General features: G+C 41.5%; 1 protein-coding gene across 1 annotated transcript in view; it reads left to right on the top strand.

Moving 5' to 3' along the window:
* Positions 1–13,141, top strand: part of LOC125456093 (podocin-like) — a 29,854-nt gene extending 16,713 nt beyond the window's left edge. Inside the window, exons 6-8 of the mRNA XM_059647822.1 lie at positions 3,686–3,741; positions 6,346–6,424; positions 12,746–13,141. Of these exons, the coding sequence (XP_059503805.1) occupies positions 3,686–3,741; positions 6,346–6,424; positions 12,746–13,027 (417 nt within the window). The 3' untranslated portion in view covers positions 13,028–13,141. The remainder of the gene's footprint in view (positions 1–3,685; positions 3,742–6,345; positions 6,425–12,745) is intronic.
* Positions 13,142–16,670: the final 3,529 nt, after the last annotated feature.

Genomic DNA, 16,670 nt, shown 5'->3' on the forward strand with positions numbered 1-16,670 from the left:
CTTTGAAGATTTATGCAGACATTGGGATGTCTGTTTATTATGCCATAAGATTCTTTTGGTCCAAATTTTCAGCCCAGCTGAAGCAGAAACAGAAACAGAGGCAGACAGGGTACAAAAAATTCTGATGCCAACCAGAGGCTGGTTTGGGGGTAGCCGGCCTATTCACCGCCAGGTGCCGGATGGTTAAAATGAAAGAATGTCTTATATTAATGAAGCATGTTTCACAACTGCTAGATATCTCAAAGCACTTTACAAGCACTAACATGCTTTGGTATAGTTACTGTTGTAAACGAACAGAACAACCAATTCGTACACAGCAAACTCTCACAAAAAGTGATATGACAATCTGTTATAACACGGTGTGAAGCTGGATGAACACAGCAGGCCCTTTTCTGAAAAAGGGTCTCGACCCGAAATGTCAGCTTTCCTACTCCTCTGATGCTGCTTGGCCTGCTGTGTTCCTCCAGCTTCACACTATGTTATCTCAGATTCTCCAGCATTGGCAGTTCCTACTATCTCAGATAATCTGTTGTTATTGTGATGTTGATTAGGGATAGCTCCCTCGTTAGTTTTTGGAATAATATCATGAATTTTTAATGTCTGTACAACTACGCAGTCAAGGAATAATGTTAATGTATCAATCAATAGCTGACACCTCTGATAGTGCATTCCTTCCCCAGTACTGTACTTGAGTGTCATCCATGATTACTGTGGTCGAATCATGGAATAAACTTGAACACAGAATGTTAAAATCAGGTGCAAAAGTGCAACGAATTGAATCACAGCTGATTAGCCTTAATTAGGTCATGTCAAACCTAATTAATGGATGTCGACTGGGGTTTTCCAGTTTCTCACAGCTTCAGGAGGCAGACATCTGGCTGCAGGCTGGGGACGAGAGCTCCACAGAGATTTGTAGGCTCTTTCTCCCTGTTCAATTGCAACAGCAGATAAAGGCAAACCCATGGGACAATCTCCCCACCCATTCCCTTATAGTGGTGACCAGGCTGTCTATATTTTAATTAAAGATATGGAAATGTTGGCAAAAGGGTGCCTCCATGTTGTAACATGATCTCTGTTACTTATCATCCTTTCCAGACAACTGCTTCTCTCAAACTGGAAGTCTTTTGATTGGTTGGCCAGATTTGAGAGCTCATGCATCATCATTCAATGCCAAGCCAGTAGCCAACCACAGGAAAATCCCAATGAGTTAACTACTTCTCCAGGGAAGAATGAGAATGAGGTCCAGAAACAGGCCTGACCTTTGTTTCCAACCACCAGAGAGAAACTGACACTGATGACATGCAGTGCATCTTGGTAAATAAATTGCCTACAAAGTGCCCATAGTTTCAGTGGTGGGGTGCAAATTAAGAATGATAATTGTTTTGGTGCTACACACACTCACAGACTCTAGAGGTAGTGCTTATGTGGTGCCACTTGGGTGAGGATGTTAGGAGCGTGAGCAGGGAACATGCATTATGCAGTTGATAAAATCACCATGTAACACTAATTTGATGGTAGCTCTACATTTTAAGCCTTGTCACTTTTGATTACACTCTCTATAAAAGTTGTATAATTGGGCTTTCAATTGACAGCAGGAGAGAGCTCCCTAGTAGAGGTTAGCTATGTTGTTGTATCAAACAACCAGCCTGAAAGATTATCTCAGAAGCTTTGGAACTGTTCTGCTGCTAGTATATAATTGGGCATCTTAGAAGGTAGTGTGAATTTGAGTCCAACAGGGTGTTTTACCTGATTGACATAACAATGCTTATGTTATCTCTCATAATTAGGAAACTGAACATTGATAGCATGATATTGAAGAGATCAAGGACATTTATTACAACCATTATGCACAAACATTACATTCCTCAGGAGTACAAGTGTCTAGGCTAAAAATAAGCTATTCAGTTACAACAGAGCAGCGTTTTTCCAGTAGATTGTCATGCTTCATGTGATCTGACTTAAGATGGAGTATGAAACACTTATGACCCCAGATCACATACCGTGATAAAGTAGCAATATCATTGAGCACATCTCTTAAAGGTACAACATCATACTGAGTGTGACACACTCAACAGGAGGAGGTAGTTAGTTTGTTTGTTGTTAGTTGTTATTCAGTTCTACAGTCTACAACCATGTACCACTGACCTAGTTACTATTTCCTAGGCAATGACAAAGTTTATTATCTAGGGCTAATGTAGTTAACCAGTCTTAAGCTAAGGTAATCTTGTTGGTATGAAACACGCTCTTCTTGCTTGTCAAAATATATATCTTCTTTGCTGAAGATTTACTCATGATTAATAAATCACACTTAACCTTTACAAGAAGTGGCTGTATGTACGTCCAAAGTAGGTCCCAGCAGAAACAGATGCCAGTTGCAGGCAGCTCCTACAACAGAAATCATCATCAACTTTCATGTGAATTGCTGATTAATCTCTATGGGCCCTGTTTGAATGTCAACAAGTGTTTGGTGGCTTGACGATTGGTTAAAGTTTGTGAAGTCAGCAAGTCGTGTTGGACATGGTTAAGGTTTTGACCATGAATGCAAGGCTCTGGCCAGACCACTCTGCCCCAGTTCTGGGTGCGATAGTTGCATTTCCCATGGGCTACAGCACAAGATAATGTAGATAAAGCAAAGACGATGACATGCTATTTGCAAGAGAAGGTGAGGAATGAGAGAAGGTCTCTCAGCCAGGTCTCATACTACAATGTCCTGTAGTAGCACCTAAGTTCACTTAAGCCAGAACTAGTGTATGGTCTTTGCTTCACAAAGTAGATGTTCACAGAATTCTGCCACCTTTTGCATTCTCAGAGTGGGTGAGGACAGAGCTGCCAGTGGCTGTGAAGCTGAATTTCATGACACTCGGTTGATTTCAGATATATGGACATCCCAGATCACTGTTTAGTTTTGCTGCATTAAAGAGGTGCCAGATATTCTTTATACCAAGAGTTATGGCATCCTTTCTGTATGAACAGAAGCAGGTAAGGTGTGCATGTGGTTTCATTGGGATAGTGGGATTTCCTGTGGTACCCGTTGCCAGCAATTCACACACAGGAGTTTGCAGGCACTATATCTAAATACTGAGACATGCCAACCACAAAATGTTAATACTCACTGTGCAACTGATGAATAACTACACTGAGCGAATCGTGGCAAATGCTGGGATCCTGATACTATGGTGCCATGCCTCTCTCTAGACACATTCATGGCCTTTTTCATTATTTCCACTCATCCATTTAACCATAAACGGTTGCTTAATGGCTTTCACCAACCAGAATATGCTGTGTTTTTAAGTAGAGCTGCCAGCTTTAAGTTGAATTAGTCTCATATCGACTTGCTGAGATGTGTGGCTACTGAACAGCATACTTACCTTTGGGCTAAATTCCACTGTCATTAGAGGCAGCAGAGACAAAATGTTTCATGATAGCTATACTATTTTGAACCAGCACTGATTAATCACACATCTCAGTCCATGAACTCTTTTCTCTGTTAATGAATTAGTCCATTACCTTTGCAGTATTCAGTTTGGAATCTAAATGCACTTCCAGAGTTATATATTTGGGAATCAATGGTCATAGAACGTACATAGATCTTATCATTCAGTTGGCTTCATACATGTCTATGATAAAGCTGTCAATTCATACATTATAAACTGTAATCTAATCATGGTTCCATGTTGTTTTGCAGGCAGCACTGGATGCGGCAACCTGCAACTGGGGAATCAAGGTGGAACAGGCTGAAATGTATGTTTATGAAAGGAAATTCATCATGGAAACATGTTCAGAAATTGATCACAAGCGTCACGGTGGCTCAGTGGTCAGCACTGCAGCCTCACAGCACCAGGGACCCGGGTTCAATTCCAGCCTCGGGTGACTGTCTGTGTGGAGTTTGCACATTCTCCCCGTGTCTGCGTGGGTTTCCTCGGGGTGCTCTGGTTTCCTCCCACAGTCCAAAGATGTGCAGGCAAGGTGGATCGGCCATGCTAAATTGCCCCTAGTGTTCAGGCGTGTGTGGGTTATAGGGGGATGGGTCTGGGTGGGATGCTTCAAGGGGCGGTGTGGACTTGTTGGGCCGAAGGGCCTGTTTCCACACTGTAGGGAATCTAAATCACATGAGTTACTAGAATGAATTTCTAATGCCAGCCTTCACTCACTAATAGCTCTCTGAATCATAAAGATGATGTTACAAGTTCATTCCAGGATTTGAGAGCATAACCTAAATCCAATGATAATGAGGGAATGCTGCATTGTCATGGCACCATTTTAGAAGCTTTCACAAAACCCCACTTGCCTGTTTGGGTGATGCAAGAGGTTGCATGCCCCATTTATACAGCAGAAGAGGGACTTGTCTGGTTAACATTCACAACCTAGATATTTATCTCACTACTGTTTGTCAAAATGTACTGTGTAGAAATTAACTGATTTGGTAATGGCATACCTACAGTTTTAAAAAAAAATCATTTACTGTTGAGGCACGGGACGTCCTTTGAACATGGAAGACTCTCTGTAAGTGAACGCCTGCTTTTCTTCTTCTGGCAAAAAATATATTTTGCTTAGGAGAGAGAGCTTTCAATTTCTGATGATTTTCGTTTATAAGAATGCCTGCTTTTCTTCTTCTGGCAAAAAATATATTTTGCTTAGGAGAGAGAGCTTTCAATTTCTGATGATTTTCGTTTATAAAGGAATACCTTGAGTGGATGTCCTAAAAATTTGAAATATCTATCCTGAAGGTTAAATTTCCACATTTGCTTTAAATAACAGCAGTAATAACATGACTGCAAACCTCTATAGTTCATGCTAAAGCCAACTACTGAGGCCTCCATTATAGCAGTCCGAACTGTATTGGATATTTTCCAATATATACAATTAGTCATTAAATACTGGAGTCTAATGATTTCAAGTAATAAATCTGGTCCAATTCATTGTGAATTTATTTGGCTTATCAAAGCAGAGGTCAATTTTAAAGAATGGGGCTTTGGCAAACAATAGGCTGCTGATCTGAGCACTTGATCTTGCTTTCCAGAGAATCCCAGAGCGAGAATTTGATAAGCAAATGAACAGTGGCTTACATTAGTACATAAAATAAAATTTTCTGTTGTGAAAATATTAATTTTATGACAAACCCGGGAAAATGGCCATTTTAAAAATATGCGGTCATTGGGTGTGAGCATCGCTGCCAGCCCAGCATTTATTGTTAGTTTCTAGTTGCGCTTGAGAAGGTTGTGGTCAGCTCCCATGTAGAACTGCTGCAGACCCACCAACGGTGAAGGAGCAGCTATATTGTTCCAGTCAGGATGGTGTGTTGCTTGGAGGGAATTTTCTGGTCAATAGTAACCCCAGAATATTGATAATGGGGAAATTGAATGCCTTTAAATATCAATATCAAGAACATTCTTTCTTGTTGGAAATGGTCAGTAGCTGACGTTTGTGTAGCATGCAGGTTACTTGTGATTAATCAGCTCAAGCCTGGATGTTATCCATGTCTTTCGACAGACATCAATTATTTTTATAAATGAGGAGTCACAAACGGTATTGAACACCACACAATCACCAAACATTTCCACTTCTGATTTTATGATGAAGGAAGGCTCAATGATGAAGCAGCTGAAAATGGCCGGCCTAGGACACTACCCTGAGGAACTTTCGCAGAGATGTCCTGGGGCTGAGATAATCCATGTCTAACAATTACAAATATTTAGTGTTAGGTTTGACTCCAACCAGTGGATAGTTTTATCCAACTCCCAATAACTCAAGTTTTGCTAGGGCTCTTTGAGACCACAGTTGGTGAAATGCAGCTTTGACGTCAAGGGCAGTCACTCTCATCTCACCTCTGACATAGAGTTCGTTTATCCATTTTTTGAACCAAGGCTGTGATATTGCCCGGAGCTGAGCAGGCCTGGTGGACCCCAAACCGGAGCATCAGTAATCAGATTATTGTTACGCAAGTGCCTCTTGATAACGCTGTTAGTAAGCCATCCATCTCTTTGCTGATGATACAGAGTAGACTAAGGAGGTGGTAACTGGCTAGGCTGGGCTTACCTTGCTTTTTTTGACTTGAACTCACCTGATTGAGACAAGTAATAATCTTCAGCCAAGTTGCCAGATGACACAATGTGAAAGATATTAGATTTTTGCAGGGTGGGGGACGAGGTAAAATGATTCCAACTGAATATTCAAACTTTAGTGGCACTGTTTCTCATGGTAGGACAACTTATGGGTGGCAATTATTAAATCTTTCTTCAACACCACAACAAAATGTTGTAATTAAGCTCAATAGTAGAGTGGAACTATAGATCTGAATGTATTGAAGATAAATTTCCATTAATAGTTATCTAACTATGCTCACAGAAAAGACATCCGCCTGCCAGCAGAAGTTCAGTATTCACTAGCAGTGGAAGCGGAAGCACACAGACAAGCCAAAGCTAAGGTAAGGAACTGAACATAGAACATAGAACATTACAGCACAGTACAGGCCCTTTGGCCCTCAATGTTGTGCCAACCTGTCATACCGATCTCAAGCCCATCTAACCTACACTATTCCATGTACGTCCATATGCTTGTTCAATGATGACTTAAATGTACTTAAAGTTGGCGAATCTACTACCATTGCAGGCAAAGTGTTCCATTCCCTTACTACTCTGAGTAAAGAAACCACCTCTGACATCTGTCCTATATCTTTCACCCCTCAATTTAAAGCTATGCCCCCTCGTGCTCGCTGTCACCATCCTAGGAAAAAGGCTCTCCCTATCCACCCTATCTAACCCTCTGATCATTTTATATGTTTCAATTAAGTCACCTCTCAACCTTCTTCTCTCTAATGAAAACAGCATCAAGTCCCTCAGCCTTTCCTCGTAAGACCTTCCCTCCATACCAGGCAACATCCTAGTAAATCTCCTCTGCACCCTTTCCAAAGCTTCCACATCCTTCTTATAATGTAGTGACCAGAACTGTACACAATACTCCAAGTGCGGCCGCACCAGAGTTTTGTACAGCTTCACCATAGCCTCTTGGTTCCGGAACGCGATCCGTCTATTAATAAAAGCTAAAACACTGTACGCCTTAACAGCCCTGTCAACCTGGGTGGCAACTTTCAAGGATCTGTGTACATGGACACCAAGATCTCTCTGCTCATCTAGACTACTAAGAATCTTACCATTAGCCCTGTACTTTGCCTTCCAGTTACTCCTACCAAAGTGCATCACCTCACACTTGTCTGCATTAAACTCCATTTGCTACCTCTCAGCCCAGCTCTGCAGCTTATCTATGTCTCTCTGCAACCTACAGCATCCATCGTCACTATCCACAACTCTACCGACCTTAGTGTCGTCTGCAAATTTACTAACCCATCCTTCTACGCCCTCATCCAGGTCATTTATAAAAATGACAAACAGCAGTGGACCCAACACCGACCCTTGCGGTACACCACTAGTAACTGGTCTCCAGGATGAACATTTCCCATCAACTACCACCTTCTGTTTTCTTTCAGCAAGCCAATTTTCGATCCAAACTGCTATATCTCCCACAATTCCATTCCTCCGGATTTTGTACAATAGCCTACTGTGGGGAACCTTATCGAACGCCTTGCTGAAATCCATATACACCATGTCAACCGGTTTACTCTCATCTACCTGTTTGGTCACCTTCTCAAAGAGCTCAATAAGGTTTGTGAGGCACGACCTTCCCTTCACAAAACCCTGCTGACTATACCTAATCAATTTATTCTTTTCTAGATGATTATAAATCCTATCCCTTATAACCTTTTCCACCACTTTACCAACAACTGAGGTAAGGCTCACTGGTCTATAATTACCAGGGTTGTCTCTACTCCCCTTCTTGAACAAGGGAACCACATTTGCTATCCTCCAGTCATCTGGCACTATTCCTGTAGACAATGACAAGTTAAAGATCAATGCCAAAGGCTCGGCAATCTCCTCCCTGGCTTCCCAGAGGATCCTGGGATAAATCCCATCCGGCCCAGGAGACTTATCTATCTTCACCTTCTGAAGGATTTCTAATACCTCTTCTGTGTGAGCCTCAATCCCACCTAGTCTAGTAGCCTGTATCTCAGTATTCTCCTTGACAACATTGTCGTTTTCTAGAGTGAATATTGTTGAAAAATATTCATTTAGCGCTTCCCCTATCTCATCTGACTCCACACACAACTTACCACTACCATCCTTGATTGGGCCTAATCATACTTTCGTCATTCTTTTATTCCTTAAATACCTATAGAAAGCCTTAGGGTTTACCCTGATCCTATCCGCCAACAACTTCTCATGTCTCCTCCTGGCTCTTCTGAGCTCTCTCTTTAGGTCTTTCCGGGCTACCTTGTAGCCCTCAAGTGCCCTAACTGAGCCTTCACACTGCTGGGCTATCTACTGGAGATCATAAATTACCAAAGTTTATTCATCAATAATTGTGAATGCACAAATGAAGAAAAAGAAACATTGCAAACTAGGAATCTGAAGTGCCAAAGAAGGACCACTAGACTCGAAACATTAATTCTACTTTCTGTTCACAGACCTATCACCCGGATGTAGAGTCGTGTGCATACTTCCAGCTCTCAGTCCCCATCTCAACCACATAACATCCCACCATCCATACCCTTCCCAAACTCATTCATCCACTCACTTCTTTCTCACCAATGTACTTATCCAATGCTCCTCTGAATATATCTACACTATTCATATCCTACGGTAGAGAAATCCACATGCTTATCTAAGCAGATTTCTTACCATTTACCTGAACTCTGATTTAAGCAAGCAATATGGTTGTTTTTGGAGAAGGTAATACTACAGAGTTGCAATGGATTCAAATGAGAACATTTCAAACCACTTATACTGGGGAGGAAAGAGGTTGGGTAGTCACTGAGGACAATAAAAACTGCTTAAATGATCTCAATTAATCACCCTGTTACCCTTTTTAACGTCTTGAAACTTTGCAGTAAGGTATAGTTCCTATTTCTACATCAGAGCCTTTCTTCATTTTGTAGATCCTACTATAGTCCCTACTCCTGGGAAAGTTCCTGTTTTGTTCTTTTCAAGATAAAAATACTTAATCTAATGTGTTTTTCCTCCTGAGTTTTTTGAACCTCGAACCAACTGCACATCTTCTACTCTCTGCTCTGAACCACAAAAGTGAAATTTCTAGAAGTTGTTTTCTCTTCTCATTGGTTCCTGTCTTCCACTGTCTAGACTTATAATTTTCAAGTTTGTCATCATGTAAACACTGTGGTGAAAACATCCCACCTTACAAGACTTGGTCTTTGTGTCATGGTGGTAAAATGTGTTCAGCATGTCCTGCTTTGGCATGGCAGTCTCTGCCAGAGAGCAAGGCTGAACTAAGTAGGTCCCTTTGCTAGAAGCTAAGAAGGTGCACAATTCGCTGGCTTCTGCTTTCTTCGGTTCCCAGATCAGCTGAGCTTTTCCTTCCAGTTTCTTGCAAAGCCCTTTCAAACCGTCAGCCTCTGTAGATCATGGCTGTCAGCAATTGTTTCCTGGTTGTCATCGTCAGCAATCCTTGTACCTTGCTTGCAGGTGACATTTCCAGGATGTCATGATCCAGAAGCTACTTCACTGTAGTGAAGGTCTTTGGGTGTTCAGTTCTTATCCATCTGAAGAATGTGGACAAGCTGTGCAGATATCATTGAGTATATGCTGATGGAATTGGTATGTTCCATGACTTTTGAGGTGGTGCATTTTCCCTTCTAAGAGATACCAAGGATACATCTGAGATGGGGCAGATAGAGACTGTTTAACATTATCTTTTGTCGAGCATATGTTGTTCAGGTCTCACGGCTGGGGAGGGGCACGTTGCAGATGCAGGCTGAGTAGACTTGCAGTTTGTATTCAGAGTCATGGTGCTGTTAAAGAACAAAAAAAAACAATACAGCACAAGAACAGACCATTTGGCCCTCCACGTCTGTGACAATACACTTTGTCCTTCCTTACTAAAGCTCTATTCACTTAAAGGATCCATATCCCTCTATTCCCTTCCTCTTCATGTATTTGTCCAGGTGCATCCTGAATTGTGTCTGCTTCCAGCATCTCCTCTGGCAATGCATTCCACGCTCTCACCACCCTTTGTGTGAAAAACTTGGTTTGCTCATCTCTTTTAAAGTTCCCTCTCAGACCTTGAACCTGTGTGCCCTAATAAGTGGCTCTGTCACCCTGAGAAAAAGCCTCATACTTTTCACACAATGCCATTCACAGCCTTATAAACTTCTATCAAGGTATCCCTCAGCCTCCTGTGTTCAAGTCAAAACAAACCCAGTTTGCCAAACTTTCTTCATAGCTAAAATCCCCTATGCCAGGCAACATCCTGATAAACCTTTTCTGTACCATCTCCAAAGCACCCACATCCTTCTGGTATGTGGTGACCAGAACTGTACGCAACATTCCAAGAGTGATCTAATTAAAGTTCTATAAAGCTGCAGCATAACTTGTCTATCCTTATACTCAATGCCCCTTCCTATGAAGGCAAGCATGCCATAAGCCTTTTTTTAAACTACTTTATCTACATGCACTACCACCTTCAGTGATCTGTGGACCTGTACAGCCAGATCGCTCCGCATATCAATGACTGCTGTTGTCCATACTCTCTCACTCAGCTTGAATGTAACAACTGCAGCCTTTGTTTTGCAGGTGTTGATTTCATCAGCAAGGGGCAAATTACTGGGGTTTGCAAAGTTTAGATATGTGAAGCTATCAACAACCTCCAGTTTTAACATATCAATGCTAATAGATGGTAGTATGGCAATATCCTGGACCATGCCTCAGTCTTCCTCATCTTCGTGATCACATGTGTGTGTCACTGAAGGTGCTGCTCAGTATGGAATACTATGGCAACATCATCAGCATTTGGAAATTCTCTGATGAGGAGTTGGCGCATCTTTATACTAGATTTCCGGTGAAAAAGACTGAGCAGCTTCTGGTACACAAGTAGACATGTGAAAGCATATGGCAGCAAAGATTAGAGTATGATAGAGTGTAGGTTCCTTTTTTTGAAAATACTCATTCATGGTATGTAGGCATCATTAGCTAAGCCAGCAATTTTAATCCATCATAAATTGTGGTATAAGCACACCCACAGTGCTATTCGAAAGATAATTCTAGAATGTGTCCCATGATAGTGAAGAAATTACAAAATAATTCCAAGGCAGGGTAGTATGTGGGTTAGGGGAGGACTTGCAAGTGGTGGTGCTCCCATGCATTTGCCATCCCAAACATTCAAGATGGTACAGTCATGACTTTTGACAGTTGCACTCTACTATAAATGTTGTCTTACCATAACTGACCTCACCCACCATGTCAGGAAATCAGATCACACTAAGTATCATTAGCAGAGAGCCAGTTTTCTCCAGCAGCTCAAGTAGATCATTTCTGCTCATATCCCTTGGTGGGATCAACAAAGGCAATGTTTACCATCTCCTTTGTTCACAGCATTTCTTGTACCACTGTCAGACTGAGAATATTATGACAATTGTAGATTTTTTCAGTTTTGAAACAACTTTGGTATTTGGATTAATCATGACCTGGAGTCTAACAAGAGCAATACAAGCAAATGAATTTCCCAGCAAGCTCAGCAGGGAGATGGCATGGTTGTTGTTGCAATCACTGTGGTCATCCTTGCTCTTGTACAGGGTGGAAATCTCTGTATCCGATACACCTTGAGGAAGGGCAGAGAAATTAAGCAGAAACTGCAGGATGGTTTCAGTTAGGATAGTATCAGAACCTAGAGCTTTGTTCATAACAAGAGAATCAAGAGCATTGGGTTCAAATAGCAGCTCAGCCATGATAGGCAAGCGTTCTACGGTGTCTAAAATTTCCTTGATGACAATGTCGTCCCTACAGTATGGGTCAAGCTATTGTTCCACCCATTTCTCCAGTTTATCACAGTCAATGATGACCACTTCTTCCTTTCGATTTTTTATGGAATTATTTCTTTTGATGGTTCAATTGCCTTTTGATCCTTTGGCCCAATAAGAACAAGAACACACTGACCCTTGGAGCATCCCACCCTGACCCATCCCCCTATTACCCACCTAAGCTACACATCTCTGAACACTATGGGCAACTTAGCATGGCCAATCCACCTAGCCTGCAGATCTTTGGACTGTGGGAGGAAACTGGAGCACCAGAGGAAACCCACACAAACATGGGGAGAACGTGCAAACTCCACACTGACAGTCGTCCAAGGATGAAATCGAGCCCAGGTCTCTGGCTCTGTGAGGCAGCAGTATTAACCACTGAGCCACCGTGCCATGTTTTCTGTATTAAAAGACTGCAAGATATTATGGCAACATTTTAATCTGCAGTCATTGGCACCTCTCCTAGATATTCTGTAAGATATTCCTTTAGATGGTTGTTCATACATTCAGTGCTTTCTCTCTCAGATCTCTTTCATCATTAAGGAAAGTGGATCTATGTTTCAATGGCAGCTGATCGTAAAAAACTGCAGACAAGTTTTCCCTTAGGGCCCCTTGACATGGGTATTGCGAGGAAACTAAATAGGTGCTCTTAATCAATCTAAAAGTGCTGAGATAAGCAACAAAGATGCATAGGTAATGTTGCTAGCAAGTGGGTATATAAAGAAAACTCAGCAATTTTCTTCTGTTGTATGAATCAGTGTTGGAATGTTTCTTTTCTAGTTTGCAGATAGACCAAACAATGAATTTTCTTTCACTCTGAGCACTAAGGCAAGCATCTGTACTAAGCCTAATTCTCAAAACCTTGTAAATGAATTGCAGGTGATTGCAGCAGAAGCTGAGAAGGAAGCCTCAGAAGCCTTGAAAATTGCAGCAAATATTCTATCAGAATCCTCTGCTGCTGTCCAGCTGCGTTACCTTCAGACACTGCACACACTGTCTGCTGAGAAAACTTCTCCCATCATCCTGCCTGTGCCTTTTGAACTCCTTAATGCCGTGACAACTGTTACCCAGAAATCTTTAGTGGCCACAGCTGCAGCTGGGGCACAAGGATTGGAACAACCTCAACTACAGGAAAACAAGACTGACTCTCCAATGTTATAGTCCTGGAAAGGACTCAATACAAGTTGTATACTATTTCTTTCTGCTAGATGTGTAGGTCACCATACAGAAGTGCAGAAGCAGCCACCAGTATGTGGAAGAATAAACTGCAAATAAATCGAGTCATAACAATGTTTTATCACAAATTGGCATCTTTTTCAGTTTTTGACCTAAGGGTAGTCAAACCCATAGCACCACAGCCTTAACCATAGTGAAGATGGGGTGGTATGTCCCATATCCACTCCAGGGATTTGTTGGCAACAATCTGAACCACACCAGTTGTCCATCCAACTGGCCCCTGTGGTGCCTGAGTGTCTGTGGCAACTTGTGACTTATATGGGTATTGTAGTCTTGGAACCAGGGACACTAGTGGCAGTGACTCCAATTTTATTTGCATCTTTACTTTGTAATCACTATAAATTTTAGTTAATGAGGCTGATATCAGGCACGAAGGGACTATCTTATGAGGAGAGGGTGAGTAGATTTGGCTTATGCTCATTGGAATTTAGAATAGAAAGTGATCTTATTGAAACATACAAGATTTTTAGTAGACTTGACAGGATAGATGGGAAAGAGTGTTTCAGCTTGTGGGAGAGTTTAGGATTGGAGGTCATAATCTCAGAATAACATGTTGCACATTTATAACACAGATAAGGAGGAATTCCTTCTCTCAGAAGTTACTAAATCTGCAGAACTCCTCACCATAGAAAACTGTTGAGGCTGGGTCATTAAGTTTATTCAATGCTGAGATAGAATTTTATTTGGTAAGGGATTCGAGGGTTATAAACAAAAGGCTGTAAAGTTGAGGTCCAGGTTATCAAAACAGATACATTCGGCTGAATGGCCTACTTCTGCTACTATATCTTATGGCCTTGGAAACAACAAATCACAAGAGATAGAAAAATAAAACAGAACTGTGAATCTGAAACAAAAACAATATATTGGAGAAACTCAGCAGGTATGGCAGCATCTGCAAACAAACAGAGTTAGTTGACAAAGGGTCACTGGACTCAAAACGTTAACTCTGTTCCTCTCACTACAAATGCTGACAGACCTGCTTGATTTCAGCCAAATTATGCAAACGTGGTGTTTACTCAAAATGCAATGCAAGCAGTAGATTCTGGCAGGTACAATTGAATGAGCAGTCCAGGATCTCATAGATGATTGTGAAATTTGTATTAATCATGGGCCTATGCGGCGTGAAGTGCTAATACCAACCTATTTCTCTACCAGGCAGTGGGGTTGAGTGTGAACAGATTAATTAATTTTTGATGGCAAGTCTTACTTTATAGCTGTTGATTACTTCAGTAGGGTTGAATAAGGTGAAAAAGTTACATACCACAACTACAGAATGTAACGGGGACTCCAACAGCTTGTGTTAGTGTCAGATTCACAGTATTCGGGGCTGAAGTTCGACAGCAAGATCATTTAGGAATTTTGCAAAGCACTTGGCAATGCCATTGTTCTACACACCCACCACCACCCAGAAGATAATGGACAGGTGGAATGATTCAACCAACATTGATAGATTTAAGACAGATGTCAGAGGCAGGTTCTTTACTCAGAGAGTGGTAAGGGCGTGGAATGCCCTGCCTGCCAATGTAGTTAAGTCGGCCACATTAGGGGCATTTAAACAGTCCTTGGATAAGCATATGGATGATGATGGGATAGTGTAGGGGGATGGGCTTGGATTAGTTCACAGGTCGGCGCAACATCGCGGGCCGAAGGGCCTATTCTGCGCTGTATTATTCTATGTTCTATGTTCTATGTCTGCCTGTGGAACATGACGCCTGAGTAGAAATGCAACGGGTTTGAGTACTTTTCAGATCTGGTTGATACATATAATACCCCACTGAAGATGTTCTTCAAACTCTCTCTTCTCTGGACAAGACCCAGTTCTTCCTAAGGACCATCACCTTGGGCTCACCACACCTAATATACATGGCCAGGTCAATGAGTGGATTGGCAAGTTTCACAAATGACTAAGACTAAGCATTCAAGATGGTATCCAAGAGGACCAAGAGAGAATGACTGAGATGAAAAACACTGAATGATTGCAAGACTGATAGGACTGACCAAGTCAGCCAGGGGTTTTCTTCTGAAATTGACAGAATAAGATAACACATGTCTGGGACCATCAGTCCATAGAATCATCAAATGGCTGGATACAGGTGGTCACACCAAGTTTTTGAACTGTTTGTTGGACAGCAGCCTTGGGAAATGGTTCACAGAAGGAAGTTGTTTGAAGCTGAAAGTCTATTGGATATTGTGGAAGCAAGCAGCTCACTCAGCAGCATGCGGATTATGAAGTATTGGTATCCAACAGTTCAAATGAAGTGGAGTCAGATAGAGATAAGGAATCCTGGAGTGTCTCTCTGTGTGTTTTGAATCCAGGGAGAGTGTTTATTTTGAGGACACTTACTCCACTTTTCAGGCAGAAACTGAATTAATAAGTATTGCCAATCATTCAAGCTCTTAGAGCCATGACCAAGCTGGACCATAACAACGGGTGATCTTCCACAAAGTATGGCTCCCTCGGAAAGTATAAACCCAAATGATAAGAGCTGGGGCACTATCCAGCATTTGCTTGAGAGGTCCTCTATGTGCTATATATAGTTGTTGAGGTGGCAAGTTGCAACCAGCTAAGTGTGTAACAGGGTCTCTAACAGCAGGCAGTGGTGGTGAGCAAGGGCACTGGACAGAGAAGATTGAGTTAGTTAGCAGACCCTTTCTTCATAAAAGCTGTCTTGGTCAGAGACAAACATCACAGAGAGAAGGAGACAGACAGGCAAAGGATTCTTCAACCAGACATGGACTTGTGTGGGAGAACAGCTTTTTGCCTCAAAAGGAGTAAGACATAACATTGAGATCTCCGTCTCTCGTTTTGTAATAATGTCTATCATTGCCAATGGAATTTGTACTTAGTTGTTGTCATGCAATGAACTACATTTTGTTTAAGGCAAGAGCCTTTTCTCTTAGGCTACTAACATTTTTTCTCTTTCATAATAGACCAACAAGCCCCCTAGGATCCTACCAGAAAAAGATGATTTCAGCAAACCTTTTTCACAAAACTGTGATAGGGACTATCATAACAGCTTACATCTTAGTTTTAGACAAGAATAATGGATTCTTAAAATCCATTATTGACTTTGAAAGGATAGGATGTATTTAAAATTTACACCTAGAAGTTAATGTACTTGTTTTATGCTCTTATTACATCTCATGCAAATTGAGTAAAATTAAACATAAGTGTACAATGCACATTTTTGCAATATGCCAAAATTTAACTGACCATTTAAGTCCAACTATCAAAGCTTGCATTCTTACAATGCCTCCATGATAAATGTCATAATTCACTTGGGCAATGCTCTGGAAATCAAGTCCTGCTCTTCCTCGAATTGTCACAAATATGTAACATTAGGCAAATTGCCCAAATCCCCAAATTTACGTGACTGATGAACTCATGTTAAAGGAAACACTTACCAGTTTTCTGTACATACCAAGAAACAGACTGTCAATTACAAACTAGACTTTAACACTGGCAATAAGGAAACATTAATTGCTAACTGTAACTCAATTACTTAAACTCATTTTAAATTCCCCTCTTCACAAACATAAAGGCACACAAAGGTAGAAAAGACATGGG

This window comes from Stegostoma tigrinum, chromosome 8 (genome assembly GCF_030684315.1).
Source record: "Stegostoma tigrinum isolate sSteTig4 chromosome 8, sSteTig4.hap1, whole genome shotgun sequence".
Lineage (NCBI taxonomy): Eukaryota > Metazoa > Chordata > Chondrichthyes > Orectolobiformes > Stegostomatidae > Stegostoma > Stegostoma tigrinum.